Genomic DNA, 26,259 nt, shown 5'->3' on the forward strand with positions numbered 1-26,259 from the left:
TTCCACTGTGTCCACGTTTTGTGTTTTGTTTGTCCACTAGGATTTGGCCAGGGTGCGGTAGCCCTTCTGGGTGTCCCTCCTGCCAGTCTAGGGGAGTTGTGTGTGGCAATTAGGTTCCTCACCTCCCTGCCATTCCCCATGACATCTCTGCTTTTGCAGGATGCCAAAACCGGTTTTACTGGTTCCTTGGTAGAAACCTGGCTAATGCCTAGTTGCTCACCGGGAACATTTTTGGTCCCTGAGTACCTTTGGCAAAAGGGGACACTGTACCTGGAACCTTGCAGGTGCCTTTTGGCCCAGAGGCGAAGGGTTTGGTTTGTTGGGGGGGGGGCATCTCTCCTTTCGGAGAAGGGCTTGCAATAGACCGCATCCTCGTGCACGTTTTTTTGTGGGAACTCTTGCACTTTATACTTGCACTTGGGTGATTTGAGATCACGTACCTCAGCTCTTCAAAAAATATTGGAGGCATGTAGTCAAATGTAATTCAAAAAATATATATGGTGAAGGAGTTTAAACATGCATGGGATAAGCATAAGGCTATCCTTCATATAAGATAGGGCCAGGGACTATTGATAGGATTCAGATTATTGGGCAGACTTGATGGGCCAAATAGTTCTTCTCTGCCAACACATTCTATGTTTCTATGTTATCTCAATGCCACAATGTGTTGATAGTCCACAGATGTCATGACATGTTGGAAAGTGTAGTTTCACAGGTTGCAGGCCACTTATTTGGAAACTGTGGCACTAAAAACAATAAAGGGGCTTTAGACTTCGCTAAACTGCAGCGGCTCCTACATTTTAGGGATACAGACCACCACCAATCAAATAATAATAGTCTATCGTAAGCACAGGCCATGCATTTTCAACCCCATATTAAAACCCATAAGGTGTGGCAGACTACTTCCATAATCTAAGAAAACTGAATCCTCATAAGCTTCTCATTTCCTGTACTGCCCCATAGGTATCTATAAAGCCTCTGCTTGGGGGATGTATTTGCAGTTATGAAACTTCTGATTCTTTAACAAAAGTTTTGTGTATGTACAGGAGTTAACCTACCAAAACATACGCGGTGTTTCTATATTTGGAAGAAAAAAAATACTCTGGTGTCACATTTCTGACTAGTATGCTTTTAAGTGTAAATTGAACTACCATCAAAAGACTAGTCTGTGTGATGCATATCATTTAATAACTACAATCTGTTCAAGCAAAAAAAGTTTTATGATAGGCTCATCTTACAGAACTACCTGTTCCTGAAGAAAAATGCTTAGATGTCAAGCAAATGCCACTGGAGTGATTTTCTGTTAAACTACTAAAACAAGTGGCTGGGTGGGCGAAATTAGAATGAAATACGTGTTGCCACATTTTTGGTGTAACAACATTTAAAGGCTATATACAGTACTCAGTCCCTGCTAAATTCATTTTCTAGCTTAACCCCTTAATTATCAGATATTTTTTTGTTTCCAAATTTGAGCAGCCAAAATGTTCTTATTATGTAATGTATGTGTATCTTTTAACTTATTTATTTATTATGTTTTTTTCTTTTTCTTAAAAAGGGATTACAACTTTATTTCATACTCCTGTATGCTAATACAATATACCCTGTATCTTTATGACACAGGTTACTGCTAGGGATACATTTATTGTGCTCTAGTGGCAGACATAACAGACAGCCATGGGGCCAGTGACTGTGGAGCATTTCTCTGGTGTCTGATCTGGTCACTGGGAAAATGGCAGGGAATCCCCTTGATCATGCTGTGGTCATGGACTGGCTGAAAAAACTATTTAACACATCAGATGATGTGACAGCTTTGGTTCTTAGTGAAGAAATGGCCCTGAAGCCACAACTCCTCCCCATCTACTGCAGTGGCACCAGAAGACATTTCTGCAGACTGATGCCCAACACAGATCACCTTCAAATGGTAGAGGGTGGTCAACAAGCAATTAAGTCATCTAAAGTAAAAAAAAAAAAATACAAAACGCAACTTTACAAACAGTCTTGATTTAATATTTCCTACAGCTCCTAAAGGGACCTACTTGTCTCCATGGTAACAGACTACAAACCCTGTATAGTCCCAGTTAGGAGTCATATTCCCTTGTCTTATACCGCTACAAAATGTGTGTTATCAAGACTTTTTTTTTATAGCAACGCCCCCTCCCATTGACCTGAATTGAGGGGGCATGGCTGTGATGTCACGAGGGATGTGTCCGACCCCTGCAGCGGGAAAACATCGTTCAGAACATTTACTTCTGAACGCTGGCCAGTGGAGTACCCCTTTAATGCTGCAGGGACTAAACATCAAGCAATCTGTTACACCGCGTCTGTTGTCTCTGAATTGATTATTCAGGGATCTCATCTACACAGATATATTAGTATGGTGGACCAATATTGATGCACTTTAGGTATTTGGTTTTGGTTCCACTTAAAAACCTATGGAGTCTTTGACTTCACAAAATAAAATAACATACACAGTAAATAAAATAAATAAATAAGATTAAAGAACAGGTAGACCATTGTGATTTAGGACAATTAAATGAGTATTGTAAACATAGTCTCATACCTGTCAAGGTATCTCAAAATGGAAGAAAAATAGGTGTTTGGGGTTTTTATGAACATTTTTTGCAGGAAAGGTGAGCTTACATCTGTGCAGGCTGCAACCAGAAAAACAAAGTTCAGACATCTTGCAGTGTTTTTCTTCACAAGCGCCAGAAGCAGAAGCCCTAATTTTTACTTCAGTCAAAACAAGTCTGCATGGAAAAGGGATCCCGCAAGAGGCGTCTCCATCGGATATAGGTCAGTTTCCAAACCACAAATTGCAATACCACTCATTCACAATGTCACTTGTTATGTTTTTTAAATGAAATTACAGTTTCAATGGAAATGTTGTAGAGACATGATCTGGTTATAGACGAAGAGTTTAGAAAAGCCTCTTGTTCTAAGTATTTGGCTGTGTAAAAGACTGTGGAGACTGCCAGGAATCTTATTATATTTTGGTATTTCCATTAATGTTTTTTGCTGCCTAAAACTTTCCTTGAAATAAAGTTAATGAAAGAAAAACAGTGTACCTGGCTTAGACTATAGTGATACACCCTGTACTTACTGTTTTTCCTAAGGTGTGTTCCTAGACAATATATAGGAGTGCAGAATAGTGCATTTTCCATGCAAGTAGTCTGGTAAAACTGATAAGAGAACAAAATGCCACCACACAATAAACGTTATGGGCTGAATGTACACATTCATCAAGAGAATCTGAGAGCTCCATATCATGCTCAGAGCTGCAGACATAAGCAGATAGCTGACAGAGAGATAAAACAAAGGGTACCTGTCTCTTAACTGATGGCTGTTTGCACAGATAAAAAAAATATGTTTTCCATATAAATGTAAAGCTTGTAGAGGCCATGCTGAGCTGCAGCATGCACGCCTTCTCCCTCCACCACCCCTCCCTGCCTTGCATGAGTGACGTACAGGGTTAGGATTTCAGCACGGAGCTTTGTACATTAACCACATATGGCAGGAAGGGATGGGGGAGGAAGGAGGCTTGCATGCTGCAGCTCAGTACTGCCTCTCTGACTCTTGAGCTTATAAGGAAAACATGATTTGAAAAGTTTGCATGCAGCTTTGGATGCTGATTTCCTTCAATGTAATATGCATGAACTCGAAGGGCCTATTCACACTACGTGTTTTCCAAGCGGAAGTCAACTTGGAAATACGGTGCAGCAGCCTCCCATAGTTCTCAATCAGATTCTGCTGCACCATTTACACTGCAAAATTTTGGACCTCAGAATTCGCCGAAAGAATGAACATTTGAACTAACATCTGCTCTGAAATGCATTGCCATCTATGGAGACTGCTCTTTCTCGAGCAGCCCTAGTAAAGGCTTATTTTGCTGGTGCTCACTCAAGACAGAATCTCTGCTGGAGATATTTTGTTGTGTGAATAAGCCCTAATAGCAAATAATGTGTATATGAAGGTATTTGCAGTATACTGTATATAAGGACAAACCTTCATTTTAACAACCCAGCTGTAAGGTACATTAAGGTACCCGTATAGCAGCATCCCTTTTTCTGTAGCTTTACAAGGACCAATAACATTTAGAAAAATATATTAGGATAAAGAAGGCGGCTATAAATAAATGTCTTTGCCTGGATCAGGCTGTTGAAAAAATAGCAGGAAGTGTCACTCAGCAGGGTCAGGCACCACTGGGACGAACACAACCGGGAATTGGGGCAGGTGCGTATTTGGTTTTTTTCTCCAGCTCGCCTGGCAATCAACAACTGAGCTCTCTAGGTCTGGCTCTGGCTCACACGTTACTTAATCGGCTGTGGCTTTCATACTGCAGATTTCATGACACAGGTTAATAAATATAAATAAATAGCTGAAATCCGCAGCATCAAATCCCCAACATAAAATCCACATCCTGAAATCTGCAATGCATTAAAGGGGTACTCCACTGCTCAGCGTTTGCAACAAACTGTTCAGAACGCTGGAGCCGGCAGCTCATGATGTCATAGCCCCGCCCCCTCATGTCACACCCTGCCCCCTCAATGCAAGTCTATGGGAGGGAGCGTGGCAGCCACCACGCCCCCTCCCATAGACTTGCATTGAGGGGGCGGGGCCTGACATCAGGTGGGGCTGTGGGGCTGTGACGTCACAAGCTCCGGCACTGGCGTTCAGAACAGTTTGTTCCAAATGCTGAGCAGCGGAGTAAGTGTGTGAGAAAAAATGAAGTTTGAGGCCTAGAATACTTCAATAATCTAACTGTAGGGCAATGGCAATGTTTCTAGAAGAAAGCAACCATATTTTTCTAGACCTGGAAAACACCTTTAACTGCGAACTGGCTCCTCTGCCTTGGATGTGGATCTTGAGTTCATTACTTGCAATTCCTTCTTAGTAACTGCTTTCTATAGGCCCTATGGTTCCATTGCACGTATTATTACTCCTCAATCTGTTATTGTCTCAAGATTCAAGGCACATTTTTGAAAATATGTTAATACAAAAAATGAATCTACAAACATTCAGGGTCAGGGGATATAATGGTGAAATACAGGGAGTGTATAATACTTGTTTGAGTCTACACTGCCTTGGTTACAGAATACTAGACAATCTGTCAATTTTATTGTTAAAAGGTGTTGTAACCAGAGGACAACTAATTTCTATGTTTCCTACTGAAACATATGGATGTCTTAGAGGTGGTTCCTTCTCTTGGACCCCTCTATTAGCCAAAACTGCAAAGATCTTGCTCTGGTGGACCTTGTTTCCCATATGAGATACATAGAGGAGGTATGTCGACCAACACTCCGTACACAAGGAGAGCCAAAGTGTCATGCAGGAATAGTGAGTCCCAGCAGTCGGACCACCTGCGATCAGACACTTATCCCTTATCCTGTTGATAGCTCCTAGGTTTTCTTAAACATAAGCATCACGACCCCCTCCCGCCAATTGGCCTCCATATACAGCCATGGTGGTAAATGTTGGCACCCCAGAAATTTTTTCAAGACAATGAAGTATTTCTCACAGAAAAGGATTGCAGTAACACATGTTTTGCTATACACATGTTTATTCCTTTTGTGTGTATTGGAACTAAACCAAAAAAGGGAGGGAAAAAAAAGCAATTTGGACATAATGTCACACCAAACACCAAAAATGGACTGGACAAAATTATTGGCACCCTTAACTTAATATTTGGTTGCACACCCTTTGGAAAAAATAACTGAAATCAGCTGCTTCCTATAACTATCAATAAGCTTCTTACACCTCTCAGCCGGAATGTTGGACCACTCTTCCTTTGCAAACTGCTCCAGGTCTCTCTTATTGGAAGGACGCCTTTTCCCAACAGCAATTTTAAGATCTCTCCATAGGTGTTCAATGGGATTTAGATATGGACTCATTGCTGGCCACTTCAGAACTCTTCAGTGCTTTGTTGCCATCCATTTCTGGGTGCTTTTTGACTTATGTTTGGGGTCATTGTCCTGCTGGAAGACGCAAGATCTCGGACGCAAACCTTTCTGACACTGGGTTGTACAGTGCGACCCAAAATCCATTGGTAATCCTCAGATTTCATGATGCCTTACACACTTTCAAGGCACCCAGTGCAAGAGGCAGCAAAACAACCCCAAAACATCATTGAACCTCCACCATATTTCATTGTATGTACTGTGTTCTTTTCTTTGTAGGCCTCATTCCTTTTTTGGTAAACAGTTTTGTAAAAGCCCTATCTTGGTCTCATCTGTCCACAAGACGTTTTCCCAGAAGGATTTTGGCTTACTCAAGTTCATTTGTAGTCTTGTTTTTTATGTCTCTGTGTCAGCAGTGGGGTCCTCCTGGGTTTCCTGCCATAGTGTTTAATTTCATTTAAATGTCAACGGATAGTTCGAACTGACACTGATGCTCCCTGAGCTTGCAGGACAGCTTCCGGACTATACTGCATTGACACCTTTCATCAATTTTTCTCTTCCGTCCACGCCCAGGGAGATTAGCTACAGTGCCATGGGTTGCAAACTTCTTGATGTTGAGCACTGTGGACAAAGGCAAATCTAGATCTCTGGAGATGGAATTGTAACCTTGAGATTGTTGATATTTTTTCACAATTTTGGTTCTCAATTCCTCAGACAGTTCTCTTCTCCTCTTTCTGCTGTCCATGCAAATACTAATACACACAATGCAAATACTAAGTGAACTTCTCTTCTTTTTATCTGCTTTCAGGTATGATTTTTATATTGCCCATACCTGTTTCTTGCCCCAGGTGAGTTTAAAGGAGCATAACATGCCTGAAACAATCTTATTTTTCAACAATTTTGAAAGGGTGCCAATAATTTTGTCCAGCCCATTTTTGGAGTTTGGTGTGACATTATGTCCAATTTGCTTTTTTTCCTACCTTTTTTGGTTTAGTTCCAGTACACACAAAGGGAATAAACATGTGCATAGCAAAACATGTGTTACTGCAATCCTTTTCTGTGTGAAATACTTCATTTTCTTGAAAAATTTCAGGGGTGCCAACATTTACGGCCATGACTGTATCTATGGGAGAGCCGAACATTGCCAAATGACTCTCCCATAGAAATATGTGGATGGGGTCGTGACGCGCCGCTCCAGGGGAGAACCAGGGCTCCATAGAGGAGATCACGGGGGGCTCCAGCGCTCGGACCACCTGCGATCTAAAACTTATCCCCCATCCGCAGGATAGGGGATACGCTTTATTCCCTGAGACTTCTCCTTTAATGCCTAGAAAATTAGGTAGGTAATAAATTAATCTTTATTTAGATGGTTCACTGTGTTCACTTCACTCATACTATTAAATTTTCCATAGAATTAAACTTACCTGTGCATCATGCCTGTGATATGGACAAATACATTTTTGCAAACTATGTTCATTGTGCTATCTTTCTGCATTGACAGCACACAATGAGCAGTCCTAGATAGGAATATAAACAATTCATCCTATTTTTCAGGTATAAATAGATTATATCACACTCCTAGCCAAGCTAACCCTTTCACAATTTAACATAGGTTGAACAACTGCTCATTTTTGTGACAATGGCAGTTTTGCTTTTGCCCTTGTAGACTCACGTGGCCCTTACCGACACAGACGCAAGAAAACATTCACGTGTACAAAAACAAGACAATTCTTTTTCAGATGGAGTCAGAATGAACAAATACTATCCTCCCACGTTGATAAATCATGATAACAGTTAAGTCCACTAAATACATCCCCTGCACTTCCTCAGCTGCATCGCCTGTCACAACACAGTGCCTTCGCCAACTCGGGGAATGTGATTTAAGAATGGTTATTCTGAGCGTCTTCTGTGGTGTTGTAACACATGCAGGGACATGTGCTGGAGAGGCAGCTACTCACATGGGGGACACAGTGGCCGGTAAATATACTGGATAATGCCAGAGCATTGAGAATTGAGAAAATGTGTGACAAGACATTGTTTTCAAATAATCTGCCTTAATGGTAAAACATAATGCTACATCAACGCTACAACATAAAATTTAAGAATGCACCTTATTTATCTGCACATTGTAAAATGTTGTGATCTCTGTATTTTCAGACATAATATGGTGCAACAGGTATCTTTATATTTTTCCAATGTTATTGCAGTAAATGAGTTAACAAATATACCTGGGCTTGTGAGTCTGTGACTTTTTAGCAGTGTAATATTTCCACTGATATATACCTCCAGTAAAAAATAAAAACCTTACAAGGCTCTTAGACCCCAACTTTCTCTTGAAAACACTGTTGGGAAGTGGTTCTTATATTCCATCATGTTACAGATATCTATAGTAACAGCAATAGTATCTACAAGCCTGCACTCCTCCTCTGTTACATGTTCGTACACTTCCGCACAATAAAGAAAATAGTGCTGAGGCTGCTGTAATCTCAGGTCTTTATTAACTAGTAAAAAGCTTGTAATTAAAGGGGCTCTCAGGAAAAATATAAAACTTTGTCTACCACCTCCCTGTGCACTAAAACAATAAAAGAGCACATGACTACCTCCCTCCCTGCTCCCGCTTTCAAATCTTCTGGTCCTGACTGCGAATCACAAAGCTGAGCGGGAAGTGAGATGTCATCAGAAGCTGGCAAAATAGTAATGCAGCCAGGATTTGAAGATCTGCGAGTAGAAGCAGTGGGGAAGTGAAGAAGGTATGTATGCATTTTTTTTTACTGTTTTAATGCATGGGGAGGCAGTAAAGAAAGTTTTATACTTGTCCAAAAAGAAAAAAATCTGAGGATCTGAGGACGGGATATGAGGTCAAGCTATGAGGACGGGATATGGGGACGGAATATGGGGTCTGGATATGGGGACGGGATAGGAGATCGGGCTATGAGGAGGGGATATGAGGTTGAGATAGGAAGACAGGATTGGAGGTCGGGATATGAGGACAGGATATGAGGATGGGAAAGGAGGATGGGAAAGGAGGTTGGGATAGGAGGACTAGTTAGGAGTTCTAGTTAGCTAGTTCTAGATAAATAAATCAATGGAGGTATATTTTAAAAGCAGTGACTGTTCATAGACATTTTTAAACATACTCAAAGTAATGAGCTTTGTTTTAAAGTATTTATGATAAAATATGGCATTTTAACTATTATACCAACCTTCATAAACATGCTGAATCCTGTCTTCAGGAGATCTGTAAGTCCTGAAGACATATGTTCGATATCTGTGGGTTCGGCATGATCAGGATGAAATATTTCTTCTACAATCTGCTTCAGTAAAGGCTTGTATGAGGCCTGGGAAGAAAAGGTAAACATACATGAGAAGACCAAAACTGAACACAACTGAAGTAAACAAATATACTGAAATATTTATGTGTTGATCATCCAAAAGTGCATAAAAAATTTACTTGTAGAGGGGTGGTCCTTTGAAAAAAGATGGCCAATGTGTAGTATACAGTGAAAGTTATAGGAAATCTTAATAAAGGGGTCTTTTTATAAAATGTTAGAGATGATTCACAGTAAAGAACATTTATTACTAAAATTGAAGCCTGGGGGGGACCAGTAAGCAGTGTGATCCATTTTAGACCTACCCAATGACTGGCACCTGGAAAAATACTATATCCTTTTTAACACCTTACTGTGATACGGAATTTGCCTGCATTTATTTAAGCTAAAATCCGCTAATAATAAATGTTTAGGTTACAGTGCATTAAAACTTACTTTCAATTATGTCATTTGGTAAATCTGTTTTAAGACACATTAAGGTTTAAATCACACATGGTAGACATGCTGTGGATTTTTATCTGGGGTCTGACAGGTATGCTTTAAAAGGGATATCTAATAGCTATGTATAGTTGCTATTTCTAAGACTGATAGATGTCTATTTTATGAAAACTGGGATTCACTGCAGTCAAATGCTACTGGCCAACTCCACGTCATGCCTCTTAACCACCTTCATGTACACAACTACAAATAAGAACAATAAACACAACTTATTCCATTGCATCATAACCACAAAATTGAGGTGTGAATACAATATAATGAAATCCTACCTGTAGATAAGACTAGCCCTTCAACCACACATCACAACACCATGCTAGGCACTGTACAGGAAACACGAATCATACAGCAACCACAGGTGTTTATGTGGTTGGACAATGCAAAATGATTGTTTGTTTCACAGTATTTTTGATACGTAAGATGGTACAGTATATCCCTTGAAAACGGCCAGTATTTAGGCTATGCGTGACATGCATACGATTTCCATAAACCTATGATCCTAGAAAAAAATATATTTTCCTTTTTTAATATGAATCACATAGTTGTAGTAGAAATGATAACCTGAACAAGAAAAGCTGCATTCCATTTCTCCCTCAGTCTAGCAAATGACACCTACATTTAAGGAAGCCTAAATATGGTTAGACCGGCAGGTGGGCGTTTGACACAGAACATATTTCTGCTCAAACAAAAACACAGTTTCCAGCACTAAAACACGATAATACATGCTACAACAGCTGCTAGATGAGCAGTGAAGGGTGTATGGCTTATCACCGTCTATCAAGGCTCTGATAACCTACCAGTGTCTGAACTACGTCCCATACAAGATACATAACAAAGATGCCTACTCATGTCTGATCAGCACATGGATTATAGATTACATTTCAAAGCAATAGATTGCATGATCCTTGTAGTGCTCTAAACAATGCCTTGTCATTCTTCATTCTGTCCCCCAAATTATTATTCTCTACTTTTCACTTTCAATTGGTATTGCACATAAACACTCATAGGTTATTAAGCCTTATAAATCTGATGGCCTATCCTTAGTATAGACCATCAATATTAGACTTTTTGGAGTCCGACCTGATGACAAGCTATTTCAAGGGGTCGGAGTGCATGAACAACTCATACAGCTTATTCAACGTTACCAGTGCTTGTACCTGCATTGCCATACTATTAGTAGTGGCGGTGAAAGGTACTGTTGCATTGCTTCATTTTGTTTAATGGGAAAACGCTGCAGCACCATGCACCACTACTACTATAGTATAATGTAGTATGACAATGCAGGTACAAGTGCTGGGAAACACTGAAGAGACTTCATCATTTGCAAGAGCATTACAATCCCATCAAACAGCTGAAGTCAGACCCTGTTGATCTAATATTAATGGACTACTCTAAGGAGAGGGCCTCAATTTTATAAGACTGAATAACTTCATGTTCATAGCTTAAAAGATCATGCCTCAGTCCACCAACAAAGATGTTGAGACACAATAAATACATTGGACACACAATTAATACCCTGTTGGACTTGAGAAAACTTACACATACACAGGGTGCAGAACTTTGTGCAGAAGTTGCCCAGGTTGGAATTCCATTAAATTCTGCAAGATAGCAGTGCTAACCACTGATCCACCCAACATAAAACAAGACAAGAGCCAATGTAGTCAAATATCCCCTTAAATGGTGGCCATGTTAACACTTTCAATAGCTGCAGGGTAAATATTTGGCCAGAGGTGGATTTTGTTGGCTGGTTGTAAGGGATTAGCGAAGGCGGACTCACTATGATCAATGGATTGCTGGGCTGGTATCTATTATAAAGGGCTTTTCTTCATCTTAAAGTGGTTATCCAGGAATAGAAAAGCACAGCTAATTTCTTTCAAAAACAATTCCACATCTGTCTCCAGGCTGGGTGTGGTTTTACAACTTGGCACCATTCACTTCAATGGAACTGAGCTGCAGAACCACACCCAACCTGGAGACAGACAGGGAGCGTTTTTAAAAGAAAGTATCTCTGTTTTGCTATTCCTGGATAACCCCTTTAAGTTTTTCAACATTGGCATTAGAAAAGGAGTATGAAATTTATTTATAATGAAGGTATAAAATCTTGGCTTGTAAGATTCGGCACGTACATGATGACATAACTGTGGTACAGCGCTAGTGATGCTACAACTATAAACAATGACAATGAAAACAAATTCCCTAAGCAATTTCAATTCTTCAAACAATTAAAAGAAAAGGTTGAAAAGCTGCACCCTACTTCCTGCCAAATAATATTTACTGCATTCTCTTTCTCTTCAGCATATGGCATGTGACGTCATTCTCCATCACTACAAACAAAAAGCAATAATCAAATCTTCCCCTTAACTAAAGAGGCCATTGAGGACAAGGAAATATAATTGGCCTTTTCTTTATTCTGTCTGAATGTCTTATGAATAAAACAATATGCAGAGGAGTATGATGAGAGACGAGACTCATTAATGCAAAAAGGACTACAATGCCATTCAATACTGCAGAGACCTAATTCAGGTGCCTATGGCATCGTAAAAATGACATCTAAGAATTTTCATTGACACTTTTTAAATGAGTTACTGCTATTATATTTGCACCCACCTTTTCCTTCCAGAAATGAACTAGCTATACTGTACGTCAATACAAGCTATATATTCACGCTGCTCACATGGATGACAGAGCAATTATTCTCTAGTAAAACACTTTTATTAGATGTGTATTTGAAGGCTAGGAACTAGGAGGATAATTTTGTGCACTTAAAGGCTAGGTTCATACTGAAGAATCTCTTCAGCCGGCACAGACTATATCAGTCCCCATAAATGGCATTGTATTGTGCGTGGATTCTGCCGAAAGACTAAGAATGTTCTTTCAGTGGCAAAATTTCAGCAGTCGAAATTCCATTGTGTGCACTGTCCAGTGGAATCTTTCACAGAAATAGGATTCTGCTGTAACCAAATTTCACAACAAAATTCTGCTCAGGGAAACTAGCCTAAAGATGGCTTACCTGCTATCTCCAGTCTGTTAGCGGGTGCCTTAGATGGTCGGGAAGAATAAAACAGGTGAGTTGTTTGTCTTACACAATTAGCATAACACCCACTGATATTAATGGGAGTTTGGTAAATGGCATAGTCCTATGTGCGACACTGTTTGCACAGCTACTCAGAAAAACATGATGTAAAACGGCACTAGGTGGTGAGGTGTCTAGAGGCAGCCCCCCCAGCTTCTCCTTGCCTGGCTGGTCAGGTCTCTTTATATGCACAGGAAGAGTCCTATCAATCAAGCCAAACTGGGTGGGAAGAAGCTGGGTTGATGTCCCAGATGGCACTTAAAGGAGTTATCCAGGTATAGAAAAAAGAGATAATTTATTTCAAAAACAGCTCCACGTCTGTCCCCAGGTTGTGTGGTATTACAACTTGGCTCCATTCACTTTAATGGAACTGAGCTGCAGAACCGCACCCAACCTGGAGACAGACAGGAAGCATTTTTTTAAAGAAATTAGCTTTGTTTTTATTATTCATGGATAACCCATTTAAGCCAGTGCCAAGTGTCATTTTAAACTGTGCTTCTGAGCGCTACCACCCAGCGACCCGGACTCCGGAACGCAGTGACAAGTACCGAGCGGTGAGTGCACATGCAACAAAAGAGTGTATGTGCACTCACCGCTTAGTACTTGTCACTGCGTTCCGGACTCCGGGTGTGCTTTCTCTAGAAGTGTTTCTTAAGAGTATACCCTTCTTGAGTTCAGCATTAAGAATAGACTGTGTGTGCATTTCTGCTGTGCCATCTCCTTTCAACAAGACTGCCCCCCAGGCCCTTCACTTTACCAACTATAGCCTGTAGGAGCTATGACCCCTTACACAAATTCACCTAGTGGTATATCTTTTTGGGAGGACCTATGATAACTGGAGGAAAGTTCATAGGAGAGTGAATGAACCGGCACTTGCACAGCTGAAGGGGATTGAGTTCACAGTAACACTGACCATAAAAGAACTTGCCTGATCCTGAAGACCGGGGTGCATACTCATACTCAAATAGTCACAAGATAACGTAAGAAAAAAGGAGACTGCACTCACCGTCCAGTGATCTTTATTTTACTTGAGTCCGTAAGGCATATTACAGTACCGTACGTGTGAAGCAGGCAGAGAAAAGCCGGATGCCGAGGTGATAGCGGGACAGTACTGTTAAGTGGAAGCACGCTTAGCGTGTAAAACAGTACTGTCCCACTATCACCTCTGCCTCTGACAGACTGAACCCTTTGATTTTATATTCATAATAAAGTGACATACTGTAGTTCTTCTATAGAATATTTTTAGATTAAACAAAGACATTTTAAGCTCCAAGTATAGTATAGTATGTAGTGCTCTATTCTTAGAGGGTAAACATAACAAATCTTATTATAAATGCGTGACAAATATCTAGCTGTTTGCTTAACAGGCTTAGGATGGCTGCAACCCATTCACATAATAATACATTATTTATGCTGCTTTAATCGCTACAAGCAAATCCATGAATACGTTCTGTTCTCCACAGATTTCCAATTCAATAAAAAGTCCTCATACCTGAATATAGAACACCAAATGATATAATTGGTGTCCACATAACAGTACAGTATGGGCCGCTGACTGCTTATAATCATATAATAAATGCCTCCAGCCATAAAGTCTGTTGTGCTTAAACATATGTTGTTTACAATGGTAAGACTGTGGCCTTCTGTGCATTACAAAAAGATTGCAGAAGATAAATGGTCTCCTATGGTTATTAAGATATCGGCTATTGCAATACAAATCAGGAATGTCCAGTTCTTGCAATTACCACAACTACTTCCAACATGGCTTCTAGCACAAGGTGGCCTAAAATAAAAAACAACTGGCATCTTCACTGATCAGATGTCCTACAGGGCTGCTGCAGCCGAATATACTCTGTGAACAGGGACAGAAGTAGAGGCTCCATTCATAGTGTGGTGGCTGCATCTAGAAACTAAATGTGGTTTCAATTCAACTTGCCTGAAAACCGCTTTTATGCCCATGGTTTTAAAATGGGATGTCCAACAAGATCATATATGTGTGATGGTCACATACTTTTGGCCAATATAAATGTGTTTACATAAATATACAAACTTTTAAATAGTTAAATTATTAAAGAGGTCAACTATAATGGCGATGACTGGTCAAGAGACAGAAGAACTGGTCTTCCTCTTTAGCATCTTCCTTTCCTGGGTCCCAACAGTGGCTCCCAGGACTTACAGTAAGGCTAAACTGATACCCTTTTGGATCTACAAAAGGGCTGAATTTAATGACAAATTGACAGTCACAAGCAAAAACATACAAAGCAGGTATCAACACTGGAAGTTAACAAATAAAAATAAAAGCTCTGCAATAGATTACAGAAACCAAATGATGAGGGAATATGATGGCACTATCAAGTCCTGAAAAGTAGCACAAATTGAAGCAGATGAATTACGAACAGTAACAAACTAGAAAAACTGACCCAATCTATCCCTGAATCTTTCCCTGAACACTGATCCAAACACCACACACAGTCACCCTCACTATGCCTGCAAAAGAAAAACCATAATCTGAACAACTGTTCCTGATACAAACAGCCAATGGGCAATAGGAATTAGAGGAAATAAAACCGATGGGCTGGCAGTACTGAACTAAGGAGCAAATAAACAAAATGAACTAAGGAGTAAATAAAATAAAAACCACAGTAACTACTAATAAAGAAACACGCACTACACAAGAATAAATTGAGAACTGACTGGGCTGATTTGGAACAAAACTAGAAAAAAAACAAGGTACCGAAGAAATACAAGATATATTAGGTTCCAACTCACAAACCATAAGCAATAATCAGTACCATACTGTTAAAGTCAGGGATATTTAAAGAGAAGGTAACGCATAGGCAAAGTTGAGCAGTCATGATCAGATGTTCCACACTAACAGATCAACTGTAAGTAGTTCACCCAAACCCCAAACAAAATAGCAGTAAGGAGAAGACTAAATAGTAGGCTGATCCCTGCTATTCGTAACATGAATGCATCAGAAGCAGACCTCCATGTGTCATGAAATGATCTACTAAAAAAAGATCAGAATTGGATTGCTCAGACATAACACTACTTTGTGTGATACCTTCCCCGTGTTCTATTAATATTAGGACAATTCTGTTGTACATCCTGTAAACAACCATGCACTTGGCATACTGCATTGACTTGGACACAGTCAGTAGGTCAGGAAATGCATAACGCATTTGTCATGTGTATGGATGATTCCGCTGGACATCAAATGATATTATTATTGGCATTACAATAAGAATACAATGCCTAAGAAGCAAAAACAGTCTCTTTATACACGAGAGTTTATGGAAATCCAGTTGATTTGTTGGTGTTCCTGTCCTGCCCATAGATAGGATCAGTGCAGGAATCACTTTGTACTCGATTTCTGAAGGAAAACATTTGCTCTTTCGAGTCTTGTTTCTGATTATGATGGCCGGGTGATCTTCTTCCAGATGCTATTATGATTGTTAGTTATTTACAGATGCGAAGGGTCAGGGGACAAGGGCCGAGCAGATGAGTTCTGTGTGCTGTGGATGTGCCCTGTTTTCTCATGGAACCTCAGTAATACTGGTGGTGTCTTTCAGTGTGGATTACAGGCCATGAAATATCACTGTCCTGTTCTTCATATATAAATATGTCTGTAGTAAAAATACTTTACCGTATGGATGAATTAAAGGAGTACTACCCTGGAATAAAAAAAAAAAAAAAAAATCTTAATCCTTCCAGTACTTATCAGCTGCTTTATGCTCCACATGAAGTTCTTTTCTTTTTGAATTTCCCTTCTGTCTGATCACTGTGCTCTCTGCTGACACCTCTGTTCATTTTAGGAACTGTCTGGAGCAGGATAGATTTGCTATGGGTATTTGCTCCTACTCCTAGGATAGTTCCTAAAATAGACAAGAGGTGTCAGCAGAGAGCACTGTGGTCAGACAGAAAGGAAATGCTAAAAGAAAAAAACTTCCTCTGTAGCATACAGCAGCTGATAAGTACTGGAAGGATTAAGATTTTTAAATAGAAGTCATTTACAAATCTGTTTAACTTTCTGGCACAATTTGATTAAAAAAAAAAAAAAAAAAAAGTTTTCCAGGGGAGTACCCCTTTAATTCATCCATAAGCTAAAATATTTTACTACAGACATATATCTATATGAAGAACAGGACAATGATATTTCACGGTCTGTAATACAAACTGAAAGAAACCACCTGTTTTCCAGGGGAGTACCCCTTTAAGTAAATGTGCAGTCATCCATCTGGGACAAACACAGTGCTTAAAACACAACGGTCATGAAGTATTAGCCATTTAGCCTAACAACAGAATGTGCAACGGATTGTAGAATAGTAATCTTATTAACGTGAGCGCTCTCTCATAATGCCGGTCAGCTCATAGCTCATGGGTAATACTAGGGGCAGAGAGCTCATTCATTCTCTGCCTTTAGTGATCGAGGCAACCAGCATAAGAAGAAGGAAGAGGGCCAGACTGACAGGCATAGGGAGCGAGTGCTCACACAGCAGAGGGAGCAAGCACATGCGTTGTGGACCTGTGTTCATGTCAATAAGATAGTTGGTAGGTTACATGGCTAAACCTTCATGACAATTGTTCTTTAAATGCTATGCAAAGTGCATACATATCACTAGTGGTGCTAGGGACATGAAGAATGACATCACAAGGAGAAATGACCATTATAAGGCTGGGTTCACACTACGTTTTGTTAATATGGGAACCGGATGCACCTGGGGGGAGGAGTGAAAACTGGGCGCTCCAGTATCCCAGCCAGACCCAGCTCATATCTCATTCATTTTAATGAGCCGGTTGGAGTCATATAGTGACCACGGTATAACGCGGTTTTAGGTCCGGTCAGAAAACTGGATACGGGGAAAAAATGAGCCAACTGGAGTGACTATATGACTCAGGTTGGCTCATTCAAATGAATGAGATCGGGGCCGGGTCTGGCTGGGATACGGGAGCTCCCTATTTTCACTCTCCCCAACCAGATCTGGTTCCCGTATTAACAAAACGTAGTGTGAACCTAACCTGTCATTTTTTTCCCCAATTTAAATAAACAAAATAAACTTTAACTTACCTATGTCGGCCTTACGCTGGGGACTGGAACGTCTGAGAGCAGTCAGCCTATCACCGGACGCAGCCATGTCCCGCCCTGGCCAGTGATAGGCTGAGCCCACGGTCATGTAAGAAGCCGGCTTCTCACATGACAGTGGGCTCAGCCTATCACTGGCTGGGGCGGGACATCGCTGCGGCCGGTGACAGGCTGACGGCTCTCAGATGTTCCAGTCCCCAGGAACAGCGTGAGGCCGACGTAGGTAAGTTAAAGTTTATTTTGTTTATCTTTTGCAGCCCAGGCATAGGGATACAGCGTACAGCAGTGGTCTCCAACCTGCGGACCTCCAGCTTTTGCAAAACTACAACTCCCACCATGCCAGGACAGCCGTTGGCTGTCTGGGCATGCTGGGAGTTGTAGTTTTGCAACATCTGGAGGTCCGCAGGTTGGAAACTATGGCGTACAGTATAGAGTTCCATCGCCAGTGGCCGCAACAAAGAGGAGGAGGGCAGTGCTTGCGGGTGACATATGTGAGTAGTACCCCGCTGGGCTGATAATTAATTGGGGGGGGCAGAACAGCGCTGGTGGGTAACATGATTTGGGGGGGAGCAGAACAGCGCTGGCATGTAACATGATTTGGGGGGGGAGCAGAACAGCGCTGGCTGGTAACATGATTTATGGGGGGGGGGGGGAGCAGAACAGTGCTGGCGGGTCACTTATGATTAGTTCCCCGATGTGTTGACAGCGCAGCACTGATAATTCATTCCCAAGGGGGAGGGGCCAAACCGATATTGTGGTATGGGGAACAATTCATTTGGTGCAGCACAAAACTTTCGGTATTCGGTATGAACCGGTATACCGCCCAGCACTAGTATAAACATTGATGTCAATGAAGCAAACCTATTTTCACAATTGCTCATTCATCAAAATAAAGTTGACGTTTGTTACTTAGAAATCAAAGGAGAAGTTCGTAAGAGAAAGACAACTGGCAAATGTAAACACTGGAACCTTCCCTTGTGAAGATCTAGCATTGCCATTCACATTGTAGTAAATAAAATGGTATGCAGAATTGCAGAATTGGAAGGTGGTAATAATGAATGTAACAACAAGATAGTACCACTCCATTATTTTAACAGTAAAATATCTGTGTATACAGACACAAATTTTTTTTGTCTATACACTGCTAAATAGTTCTTAACTACTCCAGCAACAACTCACATAGTTAGTACGGTTGAAAAAAAGACATACGTCCATCAAGTTCAACCAGGGAATTGAAGGGTAGGGGTGTGGCGCGATATTGGGGAAGGGATGGGATTTCATATTTCTTCATAAGCATTAATGTTATTTTGTTCCAGGAATGCATCTAACCCTGTTTTAAAGCTGTTAAATTTTCCTGCTGTGACCAGTTCCTGAGGTACACTGTTCCATAAGTTCACAGTTCTTATGGTAAAGAAGGCCCCTTGAGACTAAACCTTTTCTTCTCCAGACGGAGGGAGTGCCCCCTTGTCCTTTAGGGGGGGGGGGGGTTAACCTGGAACAGTTTTTCTCCATATTTTTTGTATGGGCCATTAATATACTTATATACATTTATCATATCCCCCCTTAACCCCTTCATGACCCAGCCCATTTTCACCTTCATGACCTGGGCATTTTTTGAAAATTTCACTTTAAACATTAATAACTCTGGAATGCTTTTACTTATCATTCTGATTCCGAGATTGTTTTTTCGTGACATATTCTACTTTATGTTATTGGTAAAATTTCACTGATATTTGTATCCTTTCTTGGTAAAAAATCTAAAAATTTCATGAAAATTTTGAAAATTTAGCATTTTTCTAACTTTGAAAGTCTCTGCTTGAAAGGAAAATGGATATTCCAAATAAATTACATATTGATTCACATATACAATATGTCTACTTTGTGTTTGCATTAAAAAATTGACAAGTTTTTACTTTTGGAAGACACCAGAGGCCTTCAAAGTTCCGCAGCAATTTTCCAATTTTTCTCAAGATTTTCAAAATCGTAATTTTTCAGGGCCCAGTTCAGGTTGGAAGTGGATTTTAAGGATCTTCATATTAGAAATACTCCATAAATGACCCCATTATAAAAACTGCACCCCCCCAAAGTATTCAAAATGACATTCAGTAAGTGTTTTAACCCTTTAGGTGTTTCACAGGAATAGCAGCAAAGTGAAGGAGAAAATTCTAAATCTTCATTTTTTACACTCGCATTTTCTTGTAGACCCAATTTTTGAATTTTTACAAGGGGTAAAAGGAGAGAAATCACCCTAAAATTGGTAACCCAATTTCTCTTGAGTAAGGAAATACCTCATATGCGTATGTAAAGTGTTCGGCGGGCGCAGTAGAGGGCTCAGAAGGGAAGGAGCGACAATGGGATTTTGGAGAGTGAGTTTTTCTGAAAGGGTTTTTGGGGGGCATGTCCCATTTAGGAAGCCCCTATGGTGCCAGAACAGTGGACCCCCCCCACATGTGACCCCATTTTGGAAACTATACCCCTCATGGAATTTAATAAGGGGTGCAGTGAGCATTTACACCCCACTGGCGTTTGACAGATATTTGAAACAGTGGACTGTGCAAATCAAAAATTTTATTTTTCATTTTCACACACCACTGTTCCAAAAATCTGTCATACACCAGTGGGGTGTAAATGCTCACTGCACCCCTTATTACATTCCGTGAGGGGTGTAGTTTCCAAAATGGGGTCACATGTGGATATTTATTGTTTTGCGTTTGTCAGAACTGCTGTAACAATCAGCCACCCCTGTGCAAATCGCCTCAAATGTACATGGTGCACTCTCCCTTCTGGGCCTTGTTGTGCGCCCCCAGAGCACTTTGCGCCCACATATGGGGTATCTCCGTATTCACGAGAAATTGCGTTACAAATTTAGAGGGTCTTTTTTCCCTTTTACCTCTTGTGAAAATGAAAAGTATAGGGCAACACCAGCATGTCAGTGTAAAAAATTTATTTTTTTACACTAACATGCTGGTGTAGACCCCAACTTCACCTTTTCATAAGGGGTTAAAGAAGAAAAAGCCCCCCAAAATGTGTAAGGCAATTTCTCCCGAGTACGGCGATACCCCATATGTGTCCCAAAACTGTTGCCCTGAAATACGACAGGGCTCCAAAGTGAGAGAGCGCCATGCGCATTTGAGGCCTGAATTAGGGATTTGCATAGGGGTGGACATAGGGGTATTCTACGCCAGTGATTCCCAAACAGGGTGCCTCCAGCTGTTGCAAAACTCCCAGCATGCCTGGACAGTCAATGGCTGTCCGGCAATACTGGGAGTTATTATTTTGCAACAGCTGGAGGCTCCGTTTTGGAAACAGTAGCGTACCAGACGTTTTACATTTTTTGGGGGGAGGGGGGCTGTGTAGGGGTATGTGTATATGTAGTGTTTTTTACTTTTTATTTTAGGTTAGTGTTAGTGTAGTGTAGTGTTTTTAGGGTACAGTCACATGGGCAGAGGTTCACAGCAAGTTTGCCGCTGGAAGTTTGAGCTGCAGCGCAAAATTTGCGCCATCTCAAACTTGCAACACTCACTGTAAACCTCCGCCCATGTGAGTGTACCCTGTACATTCACATTGGGGGGAGGGGGCAAACATCCAGCTGTTGCAAACTCCGAGCATGCCCTTTGGCTGTCCGTGCATGCTGGGAGTTGTAGTTTTGCAACAGCTGGAGGAACACTGGTTTGGAAACACTAAGTTAAGTAATAAACTTTCAAGTGTTTTGCAACCAAACAGTGTTTCCAAACCAGTGTGCCTCCAGCTGTTGCAAAACTACAACTCCCAGCATGCATGGTCTGTCAGTGCATGCTGGGAGTTATAGTTTTGCAACAATTGCAACAGCTGGAGGCACTGAGGTAGGAAACGGACAATGTTTCCCAACTAGTGTGCCTCCAGTTGTTGCCGAACTACAACTTCCAGCATGCTTGGGCAGTCTGGGCATGCTGGGAGTTGTAGTTTTGCAACATCTGGAGGTCCACAGTTTGGAGACCACTGTATAATGGTCTCCAATCTGTGCTCTTCCAGATGTTAGAGAACTACAACTCCCAGCATGCTTGGACAGACTGAGCATGCTGAGATTTGTAGTTTTACAACATCTGGAAGAGCACAGATTGGAGACCATTATACAGTGGTCTCCAAACTGTGGACCTCCAGATGTTGCAAAACTACAACTCCCAGCATGCCCAGAAAGCCAAAGGCTGTCTGGGCATGCTGGGAGTTGCAGTTTTGAAACTCTCAGAGGCAGCAGTGAGATCGCTTTACGGCGATCTCACTGCTGCCAATGAAGATGCCGCACTGCTGCCGGAAACTCACCTCCGGGACGCAGCGCAGCCAGGACCGCACGGAGGACGTTGGGACCGCACGGAGGACGCCGGGACCGCTCGGGACACCGCTCCGACGGGTAAGTGACGCCGGGGGACGGGTCAGGGACACTTAGCAGAGCGGTGTGTGTCCCGATCCCCGTGATCGGGACTCACACACCGCGCTGCTAAGTATTCTGATAGCGAAACGCTGCTATCAGCTAGTCAGATTTGACCAGCTGATAGCAGCGATCGCTGGGGGGGGTGGAGGACGAAACCCCCCGTGGTCGCACGGTAAGATGGCTGGCTATCAGTGATAGCCACCATCTTTCCGGGCGCTGCGGGATGCCGCGAGTAGCGGCAGTAATGTCCATGACGTACCTGTATGTCATGGGTCGGGAACACCTTACCACCCATGACGTACAGGTATGTCATAGGTCGGGAAGGGGTTAAACGTCTCTTCTCAAGACTAAACAATTGTAACTCCTTTAATCGCTCCATGCCCCATATTAGTTTAGTCGCGCGTCTCTGCACCCTTTCCAGCTCCACAGTGTCCCTTTTATGGACTGGTGCCCAAAACTGAACAGCATATTCCAGGTGAGGCCGTACCAATGCTTTATAAAGGGGGAGTATTATGTCCATGTCCCTTGAGTCCATGCCTCTTTTGATACATGACAATATCCTGCCGGCTTTGGAAGCAGCAGCCTGACATTGCATGCTATTCTGTAGTCTGTGATCTACAAGTACACCCAGATCCTTCTCTACCAGTGACTCTGCCAGTTTAATCCCCCCTAAGACATACGACACATGCAGGTTATTAGTACCCAGATGCATAACTTTACATTTATCCACATTGAACCTCATTTGCCAAGTAGATGCCCAGACACTTAGTCTATCCAAGTCATCTTGTAACCTATACACATCCTCTATAGACTGTACCGTGCTACAAAGCTTGGTGTCATCTGCAAACATAGAAACAGAGCTGTTAATACCATCCTCTATATCATTGATAAATAAATTAAACAACAGCGGGCCCAGTACTGAACCTTGGGGTACACCACTAATAACCGGGGACCAATCAGGGTACAAATTATTGACCACCACTCTCTGGGCACGATCCATGAGCCAGTGTTCAATCCAGTTACAAACTAAAGTTTCCAGACCCAAAGACCTTAACTTACCTGTCAAACGTCTATGAGGGACAGTATCAAACGCTTTAGCAAAATCCAGAAACACTATATCCACAGCCATTCCTCTGTCAAGGCTTCTACTCACCTCTTCATAAAAGCAAATTAGATTGGTTTGACAACTTCTATCCTTAGTAAACCCATGCTGGTTATCACTTGTATTCCTGTATGTAATCCCTTATGAGTCCTTCAAACAATTTACCCACAATGCACGTTAGACTTACCGGTCTATAGTTTCCTGGGGAAGACCTAGAGCCCTTTTTGAAGATTGACACACCATTTGCCTTGCGCCAGTCCCTTGGCACAATACCAGACACCAGTGAATCTCTAAATATCATGAACAGGGGTACAGATATTACTGAACTTAGTTCTCTAAGAACTCTTGGGTGCAATCCATCTGGCCCTGGAGATTTGCTTACATTTAACCCCTTAAGGACCGGGGGGTTTTCCGTTTTTGCATTTTCGTTTTTTGCTCCTTGCCTTTAAAAAATCATAACTCTTTAAATTTTGCACCTAAAAATCCATATGATGGCTTATTTTTTGCGCCACCAATTCTACTTTGTAATGACATCAGTCACTTTGCCCAAAAATCTACAGTGAAACGGAAAAAAAAATCATTGTGCGACAAAATGTAAAAAAAAACGCTGTTTTGTAACTTTTGGGGGCTTCCGTTGCTACGTAGTACATTTTTCGGTAAAAATGACACCTTATCTTTATTCTGTAGGTCCATACGATTGAAATGATACCCTACTTATATAGGTTTGAATTTGTCGGACTTCTGGAAAAAATCATAACTACATGCAGGAAAATTAATATGTTTAAAATTGTCATCTTCTGACCCCTATAACTTTTTTATTTTTCCGTGTATGGGGCGGTATGAGGGCTCATTTTTTGCGCCGTGATCTGAAGTTTTTAACGGTACCATTTTTGTTTTTTTGCATTTATATATCTAAAAAAAATATTTAGGATTAGTTTTGTTTTCTTTGGCCACCTGTCTCTCATTTAGAATTTTTGCTGTTTTTATTACATTTTTACAGATTTTATTAAGCTCCTTGTACTGTTTAAATGTTATCGCTGACCCATCAGATTTGAATTTTTTGAAGGCTATTTTTTTGTTGTTTATTGCTCTTTTAACATCATTTGTCAGCCATGTAGGATTTAGTTTTAATCGTTTATATTTGTTCCCCTTTGGTATATATTTAGATGTATAGTTATTTAGAGTTGATTTAAAGATGTCCCATTTACCTTCTGTATCAGTATTTGAGAACACCTCCCCCAGTCTATGTCCTGTAGTGCAGCCCTCAGCCCAGGGAAGTTTGCCTTTTTAAAGTTATATGTTTTTACCTTCCCCGCCTGTCTTTGTTTTCTACATTTTAAGTCAAAAGTAACTATATTGTGGTCGCTATTACCAAGGTTTTCCCGCACAGTTACATTACCAACCAGCTCTGCATTGTTGGAAATGATCAGATCCAACAAGGCATCACTTCTTGCTGGGTCCTCCACAAACTGGCCCATAAAATTATCCTGCAATAAATTTAGGAATTGTCGCCCCTTTGTAGTTTTAGCCAACCCCGGACCCCAATCTATATCTGGATAGTTAAAATCTCCCATTATTACCACTGTACCTGCCCGGGCGGCCCTCTCTATTTGTTTATACAGCCGACCTTCTATCTCTTCAGTGATATTAGGGGGTCTGTAGATTACACCAAGTATTATTTTTTCAGTATGTCCCTCCTTTTGTAATTCTACCCACAATGATTCCACCTCCTCAAAATCACACACTATGGCATCGTTCACACTGACTTTCATACCACTTCTTACATACAGACAGACTCCACCACCTTTTCTGTTCATTCTATCTTTGCGAAACAATGTAAACCCCTGCAGATTAACAGCCCAGTCATGCGAGGAGTCCAGCCATGTCTCAGTGACCCCAACTATATCAATATGTTCCTCCAGTATCAAGGCCTCAAGCTCCCCAATTTTATTTGCTAGGCTTCTGGCATTTGTGAACATACACTTTACATTTCCATTCTTTATGTTATTGGAGTTAATGGGATTCAAGGGTGTAAGTTTTATTTTCCTATGAAGCCTATTCCTATTAACTATTCTAACCCCTCGCTCCGCTCCACCCCCAGGTACATTATTAAGTCCCCCCTCTCTATCTACGCTATCTTCCCCCTCTTTGCTGTGCCATATGTGCCAGAGATTAGAACTAATAAGCAGAGATGTGTCATGCTCCAGGACAGTGCCAGAAATCCAGGTTTTTGGCATTGGACAGGGTGCAGGGTAGGTGACCCATATTCCCCTGGTCGTCCAACTGATGTAAAATGAAATGTGACTCATCAGACCAGGTCACCTTTTCTATTGCTCCTTCGTCCAGTTCTAATGCTCATGTACCCAATGTAGGTGGTGGACAGAAACATGAATAAGCACCAGTTCGCAACTGAACAGCCAAATACACCACAAGCTAAAATTAAAGGGGTACTCCATAGGCTTGCATTGAGGGTGTGTGGCCATGACGTCACAGGGGCATCACCAACCCCAGAAGCATGAAAACAGCGTTTGGAACATTTAGTTCCGAACGCTGGCCAGTGGAATACCCCTTTAAGTGTATGTTCTGTATTCTCTTTCCATAATATCCAGCACTATTTTTCTTTCTTTTTGCAAACTAGTATCAGACCTGACCTGTCAGTACTTTTAATGTTATGGTTGATGTACTGTATGTGCGTGCATGTATATACATATGCATATTTACACTTTTCTAACAATTTAATCATATCTAATACTGCAAGGCCATTACAATTATGATCGTGATTTCCTAGTATCTTCCCACATTGCTCTCTAATTTAGAAGAGACATTTTGGGGGAGATTTATCAAAACCTGTCCAGAGGAAAAGTTGCACAGTTGC

At 41.3% G+C, this 26,259-nt stretch overlaps 1 protein-coding gene across 1 annotated transcript in view; it reads right to left on the minus strand.

Annotated features, from left to right (window-relative positions):
* Positions 1-26,259, minus strand: part of SCFD2 (sec1 family domain containing 2) — a 555,742-nt gene that overhangs the window by 41,089 nt on the left and 488,394 nt on the right. Inside the window, exon 7 of the mRNA XM_056558002.1 lies at positions 9,098-9,232. Coding sequence (XP_056413977.1) covers positions 9,098-9,232 — 135 coding nt within the window. The remainder of the gene's footprint in view (positions 1-9,097; positions 9,233-26,259) is intronic.

Source organism: Hyla sarda, chromosome 1 (assembly GCF_029499605.1).
Source record: "Hyla sarda isolate aHylSar1 chromosome 1, aHylSar1.hap1, whole genome shotgun sequence".
Taxonomy (NCBI): domain Eukaryota; kingdom Metazoa; phylum Chordata; class Amphibia; order Anura; family Hylidae; genus Hyla; species Hyla sarda.